The sequence below is a fragment of the Leptonotus elevatus genome, chromosome 11 (genome assembly GCF_054856555.1).
Source record: "Leptonotus elevatus isolate MCC_2025b chromosome 11, RoL_Lele_1.0, whole genome shotgun sequence".
NCBI classification, from domain to species: Eukaryota; Metazoa; Chordata; class Actinopteri; order Syngnathiformes; family Syngnathidae; genus Leptonotus; species Leptonotus elevatus.
In genome coordinates this window covers 22,529,365-22,542,500 of record NC_141249.1, presented here as the reverse complement: position 1 = coordinate 22,542,500, position 13,136 = coordinate 22,529,365, and the positions used below count along the sequence as shown (strand labels likewise).

The following is a 13,136-nucleotide window of genomic DNA, read 5'->3' as shown; positions in this document are numbered from 1 at the left end:
GAAGCATATTGCCACATTTGTACAATCATTTAAAGTTCCACCAGCAACCTTTCTTGAGATCAGCCTGTTGCGAGGGGTGTCAAGACTTGTGCAAATGAGCTAATTGATTGCACCGACCCCGTCTACTGCAAGGGTGGGTATTCTAACACCAGTTGGAAGTGATATTTCAAAGCCAAAAGCAAAGCATAGCTGCATTGTTGTTGGATGCACACTTTACCTAACAGCATTCTTAAGCTAGGCTAGCAAAGGTCAGTTTTTCAGTTTTAACTTGCAGAAATTAAAAAAACACAATTTTCATGCTATTATGGAGGAATTATGTGTAGAAATGGACACTTACGGTTGCTGTTTTTGCAAATGGGGATGTCCCACTCAGGGGAGGCAAACTCCTTCTCGCCCTCCGAGCTGCTGCTATGTGCGAGCTCCTGCACGGAGCTCGACAGCAGTTTAGCCAGAAGAGAGGAGCGACTTTCTTCCATCTTGCCATCAACTGTGGGGGGGGGGGGGGGGGGCAATGAGGCAATATTGTCAAAGATGATGAGAAGAAAATGAGGCACACATATTGGGGGGGTGAGAGGTAAGACTCACATCTGGAATTCTGCAGCGGTCTCGTCTTGGGGACGCTGGTGTGGGGTTGGAGAGATTTGGATGAGAAGCCCTTGCGCTGTTTGGTCTCCAGTGGCGGCACGTACGGCAACTCCAGTGAACTGACAATAAATACAAACCGTAACTAGGGATGCTCCGATCCACTTTTTTCATTACAGATGCTAAGTTGTTGAAATAATAAAATATAAATATGCTATAAATGCTGCCTAACTATTTTCAAACTAAAGCTCTGCAAGGTGCACAGTTAAATAAAAATGGACTATGAATTATAATCAGCCAATCTTTTTCTGAGATCTCTTCACGAGAAAAGTGCAATATAATTGGTTTACTGAAATCAAATTACATTAATTTCTTCCCCCTTCTGACAAATCCAAAGATGCTAATAAGGATCAATACAAAAGAACAAAATATGACAAACCCAAACTTGTGGACGGTTTTATGACTGGGGCTCCTGCGGTGCGCAGTTTCACACACTTTATACTTAAAAGTTTGTGGCACTGTTTAGACGGTGAAAAGTATACGTTATTGCTTCCATCCCTCGCTGGAACTTGTCTATCGCACTCCTCTTAGTGTAGCGAGTGTAGTTAAGTTCTTGCTAGCTGGTCGCTAGCCATTCATGCTCACCAACTCCTTGTTGCCAGGCTGCTCGCTGGCTCACTTGCTGTTGCTCGCCGGGCCCGCTCGCTCCCTCCCTACATATTGTGATTTCTTCTTTTTTTTTTTAACAAAGCAATTCTTCCGCCGCGCTGTTGGAGGAGAGGAGAGACAAGTGCTTCACCAGTGCGAAGTGTCCCCCCCCTTCCCCTCCCCTCCTCCTGTGCACGAAAGAGGGACTGGGGCAGTGAGACTCTCAGGAGCACAGCAGGAGAACAGCAGAGCAAGGATCACAGTACAAGTTTGAACTATATTGATATCGACGAAATGGTCTAATTCCATCTCCCGGTTAAAAATATATCAATATAATTTTTATATCGATATATCGCCCAGCCCTATATTGAATGCATATTGAATGAATGTGATCATTACGTATGGGCTTGCCTGATTCCAGCGCTTGTGTTTACAAAATGAGTTTGATGTGCGCCACTTGCTTCTGTCTACATGTCTTTATGTCTGTACATAAAGAAATATTGATAGGCTACATGCTTTTTTGCTCTTCAGTTTAAAGAAAATAGATTATCACCAAATGCCACCTTTATGTGCAAAATGCCATTACAACAGGCATAATTAATTACAATATTCTTTGTCTCGCCCGCCGGCAAACTCTGTTGGGCGGCGTTGGACCTTCGCGAGAGAAACAGCGCAGGTCACCCGCTTGGCCAGCGGTGAGACCAACGAGTCTCTCTCACGAAGGTCCCCCCGACAGCGGCGAGGCAGAGAGCCGGCTTCCGCGAGCTGGAGACGCTGTGCCCGCCGCCTTCCTGCCAAATGGCTTCCGATGTTCCCCCAGTGCAATTTTGACAGACAAATTGGCTGCGCCAACGTAGCTAAGGGAACCATTCCCTGTTTCACCTCGTCATTGGAGAAGTGAACGTGCGCGCGGCCGGGAGATAAGCCTCTGTGGATCAGGACCATTTTGACAGATACCAGATCCTTTTTTTAAATTGAAATATATAAATATAAATATATATATATATAAATAAATATATATATATAAATAAATATATATATATAAATAAATATATATATATAAATAAATATATATATATATATATAAAAATAAAAAATAAAAATATATATATATATATAAAAATATATATATATATATATACACATATATATATATTTATATATATATATACACATATATATATATATATATATATATATACACATATATATATATACATATATATATACATATATATATATACATATATATATATACATATATATATACATATATATATATACATATATATATATATATATATATATACATATATATATATACATATATATATATATATATATATACATATATATACATATATATATATATATATATAAAATATATATATATAAAATATATATATATATATATAAATATATATATATATATATATATATATTTATATATTTATATATATATTTATATATATATTTATATATATATTTATATATATATATTTTTATATATATATATATATATATATTTATATATATATATATATATATATATTTATATATATATATATATATATATAAATAAATAAATATATATATATATATATATAAATAAATAAATATATATATATATAAATAAATATATATATATATATATAAATAAATATATCATATATATATAAATAAATATATATATATATATATATATATAAATAAATATATCATATATATATATATATATATAAATAATTTAAATTATATATATATATATATATCTGGGCCGATACCTGCCATCCATAACCGTAACCAAAATAAAGCTTTTCAAAATGCTGACAAAAGGTGCCAAAAAGTGAGCGGCTACTGTTGACTTGAATCTGGTGATAATTTAAAAAATAAAAAATAAACTCGTATTTGGCATTGCGCTGCCAGATATACGCGATAGGTTTCGTTTTAGTATGTGTGACATAACAACGTCTACAAGGATCAGAGATAAAACATGCTGGCAAATATTTGATACAAACCTGGCTTTTTCAACTTGGACCTCCTTCTTTGCAGCTCCTTGTTTCTTGGGATTTTGTTTGATGAGGAAATTTGAATTTGTATCTTCTTTTGCCGGAAATCCTGTCTTTCCTTTCTTCTTCACTGGTTCCTGGCGAGAAAGTAACGCAAGTTTAAATGATACAAATAGTCATTACCATCAAGCTGTCTATTTCAATTCAGTGTTGAAGCAAATGCACCTTCCAAGCAGAGAGATGATCACTTTTGCTTGTCTATAATATTGTCAGATAATCTAAGTCCAGTTTTCACATTTTAAATTTCACAGCAATGTTATTTCAAGTAGCCTGACGGATGCTAGTGCTAATCTCTGCAGTTAGCAACACTGCAGCTCTGATTCCTGACAAAGTGATCTCAAATAATGCATCATGAAGAAGAAGAAGAAAAAAAAACATGCTCTGGAGTACAAATTGCAACAGTAGACCAGGATGCTACCTGTGGCCACAATGTGACATGAGATTCTAGTTAAGGCAGAGGTAGGCAAGTTCGGTCCTTGAGCCACAGTCCTGCATGTTTTTTATGTCTCCCACCTCTTACATTTCTGTAACCAGAACACAATTAGGAAAGGGTATTTTGGCTGCCTGTCCGAGCTCGCCTAATGAGCCACAACAAAACTGAGGGGGAAAAAGGCGTGACTATAGTTTATAGATATAGTTAGAAAAATATGACTGTGTCTTTGATCTTCTTCAAGAAGTTCTACACTTCTGTTTCACTTTATACAGAGCAATTTAAATAAACTTGAAAGAAAACTCAGTTAGCTAAACCTAATCTGTGTGTCCAGCACCCACTACAGCTCTGCAGCGATTGGAAGATTGCCATGAAGTCATGCCTTGACTATGCCTTTGATAGTCCAGAAAAAAAAGGTCTCAAATGCAAAATTCACAGATTAACACTGGCAAAGTGTTAAATTAGCCCAACTGATAACGCTGATAGTCACCCGCTTGGTGGTTCCGTGTAGCTACTATTCAATTCCTATATTTTCTCCCAAACTGGTTAACGGGCTCAGACATTTGGTTACCACATTGGAAGGTGGACAAATTGTGCTATGAAAATGAGAACACTGTTTTTGCAGGCGAGCACCTCTTTGACGCCAGGTTCCACATCTGGATTAGACGCCTCCGTGGTTGTAGAGGAGCTGTCGTCATTGTCGGCCAAGTTGTCTTTTGCCTCATCACCCGTCGTCTTGACTGTGGATTTCTTCACTTTTTCTTCCTTCTTCCGCTGTACTTTTGTTTTGCCCCGCAGTTTCCCTTTGGATTCCAACGCTGGAAAGCAAACACAGCCGATTTCAAAATGGCATCATTTTTGAAAATTGCATCCATCCATCCATCTATCTATATCTATCTATACCTATCTCTATCTATCTCTCGATATCTCTATCTATCTCTCGATATCTCTATCTCTCGATATCTCTCGATATCTCTCGATATCTCTCGATATCTCTCGATATCTCTCGATATCTCTATCTATCTCTATCTCTCGATATCTCTATCTATCTCTCGATATCTCTATCTATCTCTATCTCTCGATATCTCTATCTATCTCTATCTATCTCTATCTATCTCTCGATATCTCTCGATATCTCTATCTATCTCTCGATATCTCTATCTATCTCTCGATATCTCTATCTATCTCTATCTATCTCTCGATATCTCTATCTATCTCTATCTATCTCTCGATATCTCTCGATATCTCTATCTATCTCTCGATATCTCTATCTATCTCTCGATATCTCTATCTATCTCTCGATATCTCTATCTATCTCTCGATATCTCTATCTATCTCTCGATATCTCTATCTATCTCTCGATATCTCTATCTATCTCTCGATATCTATCTATCTATCTCTCGATATCTATCTATCTATCTCTCGATATCTATCTATCTATCTCTCGATATCTATCTATCTATCTCTATCTATCTCTATCTCTAGATATCTCTAGATATCTCTAGATATCTCTAGATATATATATATATATATATATATATATATATATATATATATATATATATATATATATATCCCCTGTACAATAAAGCACCTTTGTTGTCAAGTGACTGAGAACCCTGGTCCTGCTGCGTTTCTAAGAGTGCCTCTGGACGGTGGCGGTCGGTGTCCATGGCGTTGACCAGGTTGGCGTATTCCGTGTCGGAGTTGGCCCCTCTTTGTGGTGGCGAGGACGACGCGGCTAAGCTATGACCCTGCAGATCCGGTTTGGCGCTGCGAGCTTTGCGGTTGGTCAGCTGGCTATCTGAGGGCGAGGTGGCGCCTTCCTGGCTGGAGGTGCCGCTTCCCCCCCCTTTGGGCTGATGGGAGGAGGAAGCTGCTTGCATAGACGTAGACGGGCGGCTCAGGCTGATCTTGGAGCGTTTGTCTTGGACGTCAGAGTCGGACAGGGTCCGGCTGTTGCCGTTTCGGCCTCCACGTGTCGTTCCGTTGCTGGACGTGTACAAGCCCCTGGAGATCTGGGGTGTGTCACTGCAACATCAAAGTGGTCACACCTTAGAGCAAATGTCACCTGTTTTTAATCACCTGTTTTTAACCACACAGTATGGTTCATTGGAGACATATACAGCACCAGTGTCTCACTCTTAATCCAGTCCACCATGTTTTTCCTAAAACTGGTATTAATTTTTTTTAATTCCTTAATCTCATTACTTCTTAATTTATTGATATATTTGGACTCTTTTCCCACATAAGAACATGGAAATATTTTTGGGGGGGGTTATCATGTTTTTAGTTGTTATAGTGGACGGCAAGTTAATATGGCTGTAACGTGTTGTAAACTTACCAAGCTTATATGCAACATTCTTAACATGAACATCATGCAGGTTTATCTTGCAATTGTGATTGGTTAGTTAAGATCCAATCATGAACCAGAAATGTTGACATCATCCAAATTATGCGTTTTATTGGTTTAGACACGCAAATTTGTAATGTCCAATGCAACCATCTATGGGTCTGAAGGGGGTTCATGAATTTAAGTCATTCTAATAATTAGAAATAAAAAGCAAAGAGTGCGAATTATAGTTCTATTATTCAAACGAGTTTACATCATATTTATATTTTTAATTTAGTAGAAATAAAATGAAATGAACAACACAACTTTTAAACAGAGCATTATTTCTTAGTAAAATGAAAACTTTTTTTTACAGAAAATACAAAAATAAGACTAAAGTAAGCCAATATAAGTTTTTTTATTATCTAAAATAGAGATGTACGGCGGCCACGCTAGTTGGATAAAACTAACACAACTCGTATGCCCAACTGCCCATGCCCGTTTTGCGCGTCTTCACTCACTTTGAATCACTGTGCAGTTGCACTATGTCCCTGAGATTAAATGGCCTCCCCGTCTCCAAGGTGCAATTGGGCTCGACGGACACACGTCTCTTGAAGGGCTCCCAGATGCTCTGCGCCTCCAGGTAGGCCGTGCCGACCACCAAGAGAAACATGGAACTGAAGGACATATGTGACATTTAGACAATGCCACAATCAGTCATTACATATTTTTTTTGTTTATGCTTCTGTGGTAAAGTTTGGGGTAGCAATCATATAAAACAAACTTCTCCTTGGTAAAAATCCAAACAGGAAGGAAAAATCATCAACAAAGCACAAATAAAACACGTTTCGTAAGAGGGATAATTTTGTGGAGAAAAGGGCGTGTCACCTCATTACAACAGCCACAATGATGCAGAGTTCCATCTCCCAGGTGGGCCGGGGCAGGGTCTCAGCGCACGCCGCCAGCATGTGGTAGGGCAACGAGGCGTTCATCACAAAGACAAACTCTGAGCCGCCGCAAGTCACCAGCTTGAGCTCGCGGATTACTCGCGACGTGGTGAAGTCTGGTGTAAATCTGCGAGGAGGGCGGACCGAGAGGTTAATTTTAGGTACGATATTTTGCAACTTGGAAAGTCGTGTGTCACTTACAGTATGATGAGGTCTTCCGACGCATTGGGTTGAAGTAAAATCTCTTGACAGTTGAGAACCTTAAAGCCGAATCCTTCGCATGCCTGCCCGTTGATCTCCGCCGAGCGGATGGTGATCGGGAGCAGGCCCGTATTCTCTACGCGGAATGTCCTCTTCAGCGTGAAGGTGGGATCCCTTATTCTTTTCTCTGAAATCAAATGCAGTTCAGTTAGCCGAAATTCAGATTTGAAAAGATTCGTAAAAGTAGACCTCTTCCCCTCATTCTCTGTGCCTCGAGACTGAAAGTCTGGATGTTTTTTTTTTTTTTAATGGATAGTGTTAATATTTTGTTGCAGAATGGAGCATTTGGCCACAAAGTTGGTGTGCAAACTCATTTCCGCCTCTCACTACTCAGATGTTTAAAACATAGTTTAAGGAAGATGATGAAACCTCAGTCAGTCTTTTTGCGCATTTTTTAAAGTGTATTAAATTAGCGATTGAACATGATTTTGCGATGTGGTGCCTGGTAACTCAAGCAAGATTGTGTTTTTTTTTTCCTGATATCCTGAAAAGTATTATTTTGGAGATGCGAGTATGACACCCGACAGCGACGATATGGTTTTGGTTTTGGGTACTTACTGTCTGTGCATTCTCTCAGCAGCGCTTCCGTCATCTTGAACCTCAGCGAGCTGCCGTGGCCCGGAGGCTTCCCAGCGATTTTTAGGCTCTCGGTCGCACCGTGGCCGTGCAGGACGATTGTGTCTATCACAGTCAGATTATTCCTGAAAAGCCAGACTGGAGACTTTAGAAAAGAGAAAACACACTCAGGTCGTGAGAAATGTGTGTTTTCAAGCTAAGGCCATTTACCTGACTATGAGCAGTGAGGAGACGCTGTGGTTCCGGACCGGCGTGAATCTTACGTTAAATGATTTCACCTCCCTGGGCATCAGGACCAGGTTGTACACAAAGGGCCGACTTGATCCCTCCGCAAACCCCATGAAGCTCTTTGCCGCAGTTGTCTGGCCGCGCAGACAACAATGTCAGTTGAGAGACAAACGGGGGGTCCATGTGGGAGCTCACGTGGGATTTTGACAACCACTCACTTGGTTTCTTTGCACTTGGAACTCCATGGTGCTCGTGTCAATGTTGATATTGGATAGATTTTCTGGTTGCCATCTGAGAAAAAAAAGAGACAACATGAAACTACATTGAACACAACCAGAACAAGTCATGACAAATCAGCGTCGTCAATGTGCAGCCAAATTTTATTTTATAAAAGGGGATTCCAGAAAATTTCACATTCGACTTGACTTGTTCCCCTCACCCATTCCATTCCTGTGCTATTCATACAAAACACAGCAAAAGTCAGCTTTTACAGGCAACGGAAAAAAGTTTTAAGAAACTGTGGTGATCAGTGAGTTCAACCAATGAGCTGTTTAGTAGTATAGCCTCAGCAAGTTTGGAACTATAAATGGCAGAGTACAATATTTAGTAGGGGTGTGAATTACCGAGTACCTGGTGATTTGATTTGTATCACGATTTGATTCAATACCGATTAATCCCGATACAAATCTATAAATTGATTATTGCGAACATTCTTCCATGCTTAAAGTGTGAACCCTAACCCTAAATAAGACATTTTGTTGAATTTTTTCCAATTTTAACACCCCTAATATTTAGACTCGATTTCCACTCCATGGTTCAAGTGACATTTCTGATTGTTGTTTTTTTTGCTCTCTCAAGTGTCACAATTATGATATGCACATGGAAATTGATTAACTTTAGATCTCAATCAGGAAAATGTGGAATCTGCTATCAGATATCTGCCGTGCAGCATAAACGTGCACATGGACTATGCCCCATCGCATATGCACCCTTGTAGGCATTAAAATCCTTTTTGAACCTGCAGTGTAAGGCACAGTGAGGGCAGCGTGACCTATTTTAACGGAGGCAGACCAATACGTTTTGGGTCAATAACACAGGCTGAACATGTCTGTCAACGATGCATGTACACACATACTGATATGATGCAAAAGAGGTTGCGAGTGACTTCCCAACCTGTCTGCCAACTTTCCGGAGAAGACCGACGGGTTGGGCAGTAGAGCAAGCGGGAGAACCTGGACGTAGACAGGAACATCGGCTGGATTCTGCAGCGTTACCTCTCGCTCCTGAAGACGCTCGGACAGCGGTAGAGACTTAACAACACCCTCAAGACATTCCTGCGGGCATTTGCGGGCGCACAAGAGGCGCATTGTAGGGCACTTACAGAGGAGCTGTTTGTGTTGGTCAGCGGAAACGTTATGCGTTGCGTGGAGTTGATCAGAGTGGGCCAGGTCAGCTGGGCTGTAATTTTAGCCTGGACATTTTTCTGAAGATCCGTGTTGACTTCGAACATGGTTTCAACTCTTTAGCAGGGGAGAGAAAGAGAAAGCAAAAAAAAAAAAAAAAGCACGTGGTGTTCCGTAAATAGTTCTGTCCACCCGCGGAGCCACCAATTTCAAAGTAAAAAAATAATAAAATAAAAGGATAAATCTCTCACATGTGGCCGGAGCGCTCTTTCAACTCTTTCCATCGCCTGAGGAGTTTCTGGTGGAGATCCACATCGGCGTCCCAAATGTCCTCCTGCAGCGCCATGCCGTGAGGCTTCGACTCAGCTGTCAATTGAGAGTTTTAGAGTTTTTATTGATTTCATTTTTAAAAGATTTACGTTGCGACCGCTGGGGAGATGTGGCAACACTTACATTTAAACACAAAAGGCAGCCCCACGTAGCAGTGATCTCCACACTGCAACTTGGCATCAAAATAAATATTCGCAATCTGCCAAAAAGGTGCGAGACACGTTAGGTGGGACGATACACAGCAGCGAAAGTACTTCATGAATAAAGTTGAGTTGAGGTTCTTCAAAATAATAGGTTTGCTTGAAAAATAAAATGGCCAAGTTCCTGTTTAATTTTGGGCACAGATCCTGGGACTGATATATGCGTTTTGTTATAATAGACATTTACACAGAATTTTGTGTCAATCGGTAAAACTAGCGTGGAAGGATAATTCTTCACTAACACGCTACTGTGAGTTCTTGACAAATTATTATTATTATTATTTTTTGTATTGATTCATGCTCAATGTCCGGGGATGGTATTGAACCGGGCGGGGTCCCCACGGTGCCAGGAAACAAAAAAAGACAATTCATTGGCAGAATGCTAAAAATAAATAAATATAGTGAGTTATAGATACCTTGGATTTGCGTCTGGGCTCAAGCTCATCTTTGTTGTTGCGAAGGCGCTTGTAGTAGAAGCGGATGTCTTCGGTCAACGAGCGAATCTGCTCTAGCCTTACTTTTTGCGAGAACGAGCTCCGGATGCTAAAAATTTGGTGCACAACTTTTCCCTAAAGCAAGGGAAAAACAAAACAAAACAATCCTTATGTCGTTCCAGGCTACAACAACAGCAAATAGCCGAAAGCAGTTTCAAACATTGTTTAGTTTGTTTGTAAAGACCGAAAAATCATGTTTATCATGTTCATGTCTTGTTTTGTCTCGGATTTGCCATTTTCTTTAAATCAATTTGTTTTCAAATTATATGTATTATACATTATTTGCTAATGCTATTTGTGAATTGTTTTTGTGGTAGCTTTGTTGAGTAAAATCCCCATTTTCGACTAATATTATAGTTGATTAAAAATGCTATTCATTGTAAATGCCACTGACTATTCTGGAAAATTCAAATTTGAAAACTGTAGGTTCAAATTAAAAACAACCAAAAATTGCTAATGTAAAAGGCTAAAAGCCGTCTTACTTACTGGAAATGACTGAGGCAGGACGATGTGATCGGGCGAGCTGATTAATGTGCCCACCGCGATGAGCGCTTTCACCGGGATGGTTAATATCTGAGCGGACACATTCGGGTTAAGAGTGAGGGATTGCGTTTAGATGGTGTGTTGCAGATGAATGGAGGAAACAGTGAATTACCTCGTAGTCTGTGGTGATGTGTATGGCTCCGTCATATGCGCCCTCGAGCGCCTTGGCCACCAGTGTCACACGGAAGGCGGCGTAAAAGCCAGACGCTATAATTACCTTGAGAGTCAAAATAGTTTGGTATCAGCAAGCAAATTAAAAACAATTTCCCCAAAATTCAGTGCAACTAAGTTGTCTTCACATAAACCACACTCGAGCTGTCAAGTGAATGTCTAAGCAACATTTTAGCCAATCAGAGGCCTGGCAATCGAGGAAATGGAATTAAAATATGTACATATATTTATATATAACAAAATAAAAATCGTTATGTGAAATTTCATTTTATAAATATATTGTGATTTTAAAAAAATCACATTAAAAGAGAATTATATGCATTAATTAAAATAAAGACCACATTAAGGTGCAAATTTTATATGCAAATACATTTAAAATAAAAATTTTGGGGTAAAAACCCTATACAGTCTCCACCAAGCGGTACGGTTTTTGCCACAATACTCTTTGAATCAAGCTCCCGTATTAACTATGGGGGTGCGTTTGAAAAGTATGACTTCACAACATAGCAGTGAACCATCCGGCTATTATTTAACAAAAGAAACACAACATGATCTCCAGCATATTTTCATAGCACTTGTAGACACACCCTTTTGTCGCAAACCAGTGGATTACTTTCTTACGATTAGTCATTTAATCGTATGACTAAATGTTCAACAGTTTTCTCACGGCACCAACATTTTTCCTAAATACTATGCCAGTATAATAACGCAATGCCAAAACTGAAACCATACCACGACAAAAAAGCAAATTTGATAAATAGATATAGCCGTTCTGCTTTTAAACACAAATAAAATGATGCAGACCTTTGGTTGTTTAAGAATCAGTTTTACAGGAAACTTCAACTGGGAGTGAGAAACAAATGAGTTATCTCCAATCTGTCAAACCGCACACAGCTCCTCTTAAACGACGCCGGATTGTACCGTTTTTGACCGCAAGGTATTTGCTGTACCTTTTTTAGCACAGTGGCAATCCTAACAGTGCGTCTGTTGTCTTTGGAACCCCCTACCGTTTTTTGATGTGACGCAGACACATTCTGCAGATCCCTCAGGCGATTGGACGCCATCGTTGCGTTCCCCTTCTCCGCCTTGAGCAGCTCCATGGTGAGGCTGTCACCCGTCACCTGCCAGGACCTTATCTCCAACTGTGGGAGTTTAAAAAAAATTCCTAAATACGTGACTGTTTAGGGTTGAGCAACTCCCAGTCGGTGTAGAAATGAATACATCCGGCACAAAAGCAGATGTTGTAACATGATTATTGAATCAGGCATGCGATAAGTTTTCACCTCTATGGGGTTACTGTTCACCACCACGAATATGATGCTGCTGGCGTCTGAGGCGCTGCGGACGCCAAAGTCGAGAACGTTGTTCTTCAGGCTGGGCGGCAGCACGTGAGGCTGGCGGGGAGCAGAAAAACAAAATGTTACCTTTGTTTTCATCAGTTCAGTGCAATTACAGTACAATTAAAAAACGCATTGGAAGTTGGATGTATCGTGAAGTGGAAAATGAGGCGTTCAAGTGATGTGTGTACCTCCAAGAAGCCTGTGTAGGCCCTGATAGGCAGGTGAAACTTTGACGCGTTGGTGATGAGCAGGATGTTGTCGTCGACGTGGACGGACGGCCGAACCGGTTGGAACAGGAGCGAGAAGATGTAGCGCGACTCGTGAGCGGGGACCAAGACGGGCGCGCTGAAGTTTTGCACCTGGAAGTAGTGACAGAAAAAGGTCATGCAAGTTGGTTCCTTGGTAACACATTTAAAACCTCTTATTGCAAACAAGACTGACCCTTTTTTTCTAAGTACAATAATAAAATATTACGTTAGTGGCTTAAGCTTTGAAACTGTAATGGAGTTATTGAGATTTAAAATGTGAAATGGGATTTTTTTCTTCTTCCGTATTTTACATTAAGTTGATGTAAATGTTTAT

At 39.8% G+C, this 13,136-nt stretch overlaps 1 protein-coding gene across 3 annotated transcripts in view; it reads right to left on the bottom strand.

Annotated features, from left to right (window-relative positions):
• The window catches only part of tmem131 (transmembrane protein 131), a 29,172-nt gene that overhangs the window by 2,465 nt on the left and 13,571 nt on the right, over positions 1-13,136 (bottom strand). For all 3 annotated transcript variants that reach the window (XM_086088628.1, XM_086088627.1, XM_086088629.1), the window contains 21 exons: positions 12,743-12,913; positions 12,498-12,608; positions 12,222-12,356; positions 11,156-11,260; positions 10,987-11,073; positions 10,423-10,575; positions 9,930-10,005; positions 9,728-9,842; positions 9,455-9,593; positions 9,247-9,356; positions 8,292-8,364; positions 8,056-8,207; positions 7,828-7,970; positions 7,210-7,396; positions 6,950-7,135; positions 6,583-6,738; positions 5,324-5,760; positions 4,363-4,547; positions 3,249-3,376; positions 586-704; positions 338-487 (listed from right to left, as the gene is read on the bottom strand). In XM_086088628.1, the coding sequence (XP_085944754.1) occupies positions 338-487; positions 586-704; positions 3,249-3,376; positions 4,363-4,547; positions 5,324-5,760; positions 6,583-6,738; positions 6,950-7,135; positions 7,210-7,396; positions 7,828-7,970; positions 8,056-8,207; positions 8,292-8,364; positions 9,247-9,356; positions 9,455-9,593; positions 9,728-9,842; positions 9,930-10,005; positions 10,423-10,575; positions 10,987-11,073; positions 11,156-11,260; positions 12,222-12,356; positions 12,498-12,608; positions 12,743-12,913 (3,118 nt within the window). The remainder of the gene's footprint in view (positions 1-337; positions 488-585; positions 705-3,248; positions 3,377-4,362; positions 4,548-5,323; positions 5,761-6,582; positions 6,739-6,949; positions 7,136-7,209; positions 7,397-7,827; positions 7,971-8,055; positions 8,208-8,291; positions 8,365-9,246; positions 9,357-9,454; positions 9,594-9,727; positions 9,843-9,929; positions 10,006-10,422; positions 10,576-10,986; positions 11,074-11,155; positions 11,261-12,221; positions 12,357-12,497; positions 12,609-12,742; positions 12,914-13,136) is intronic.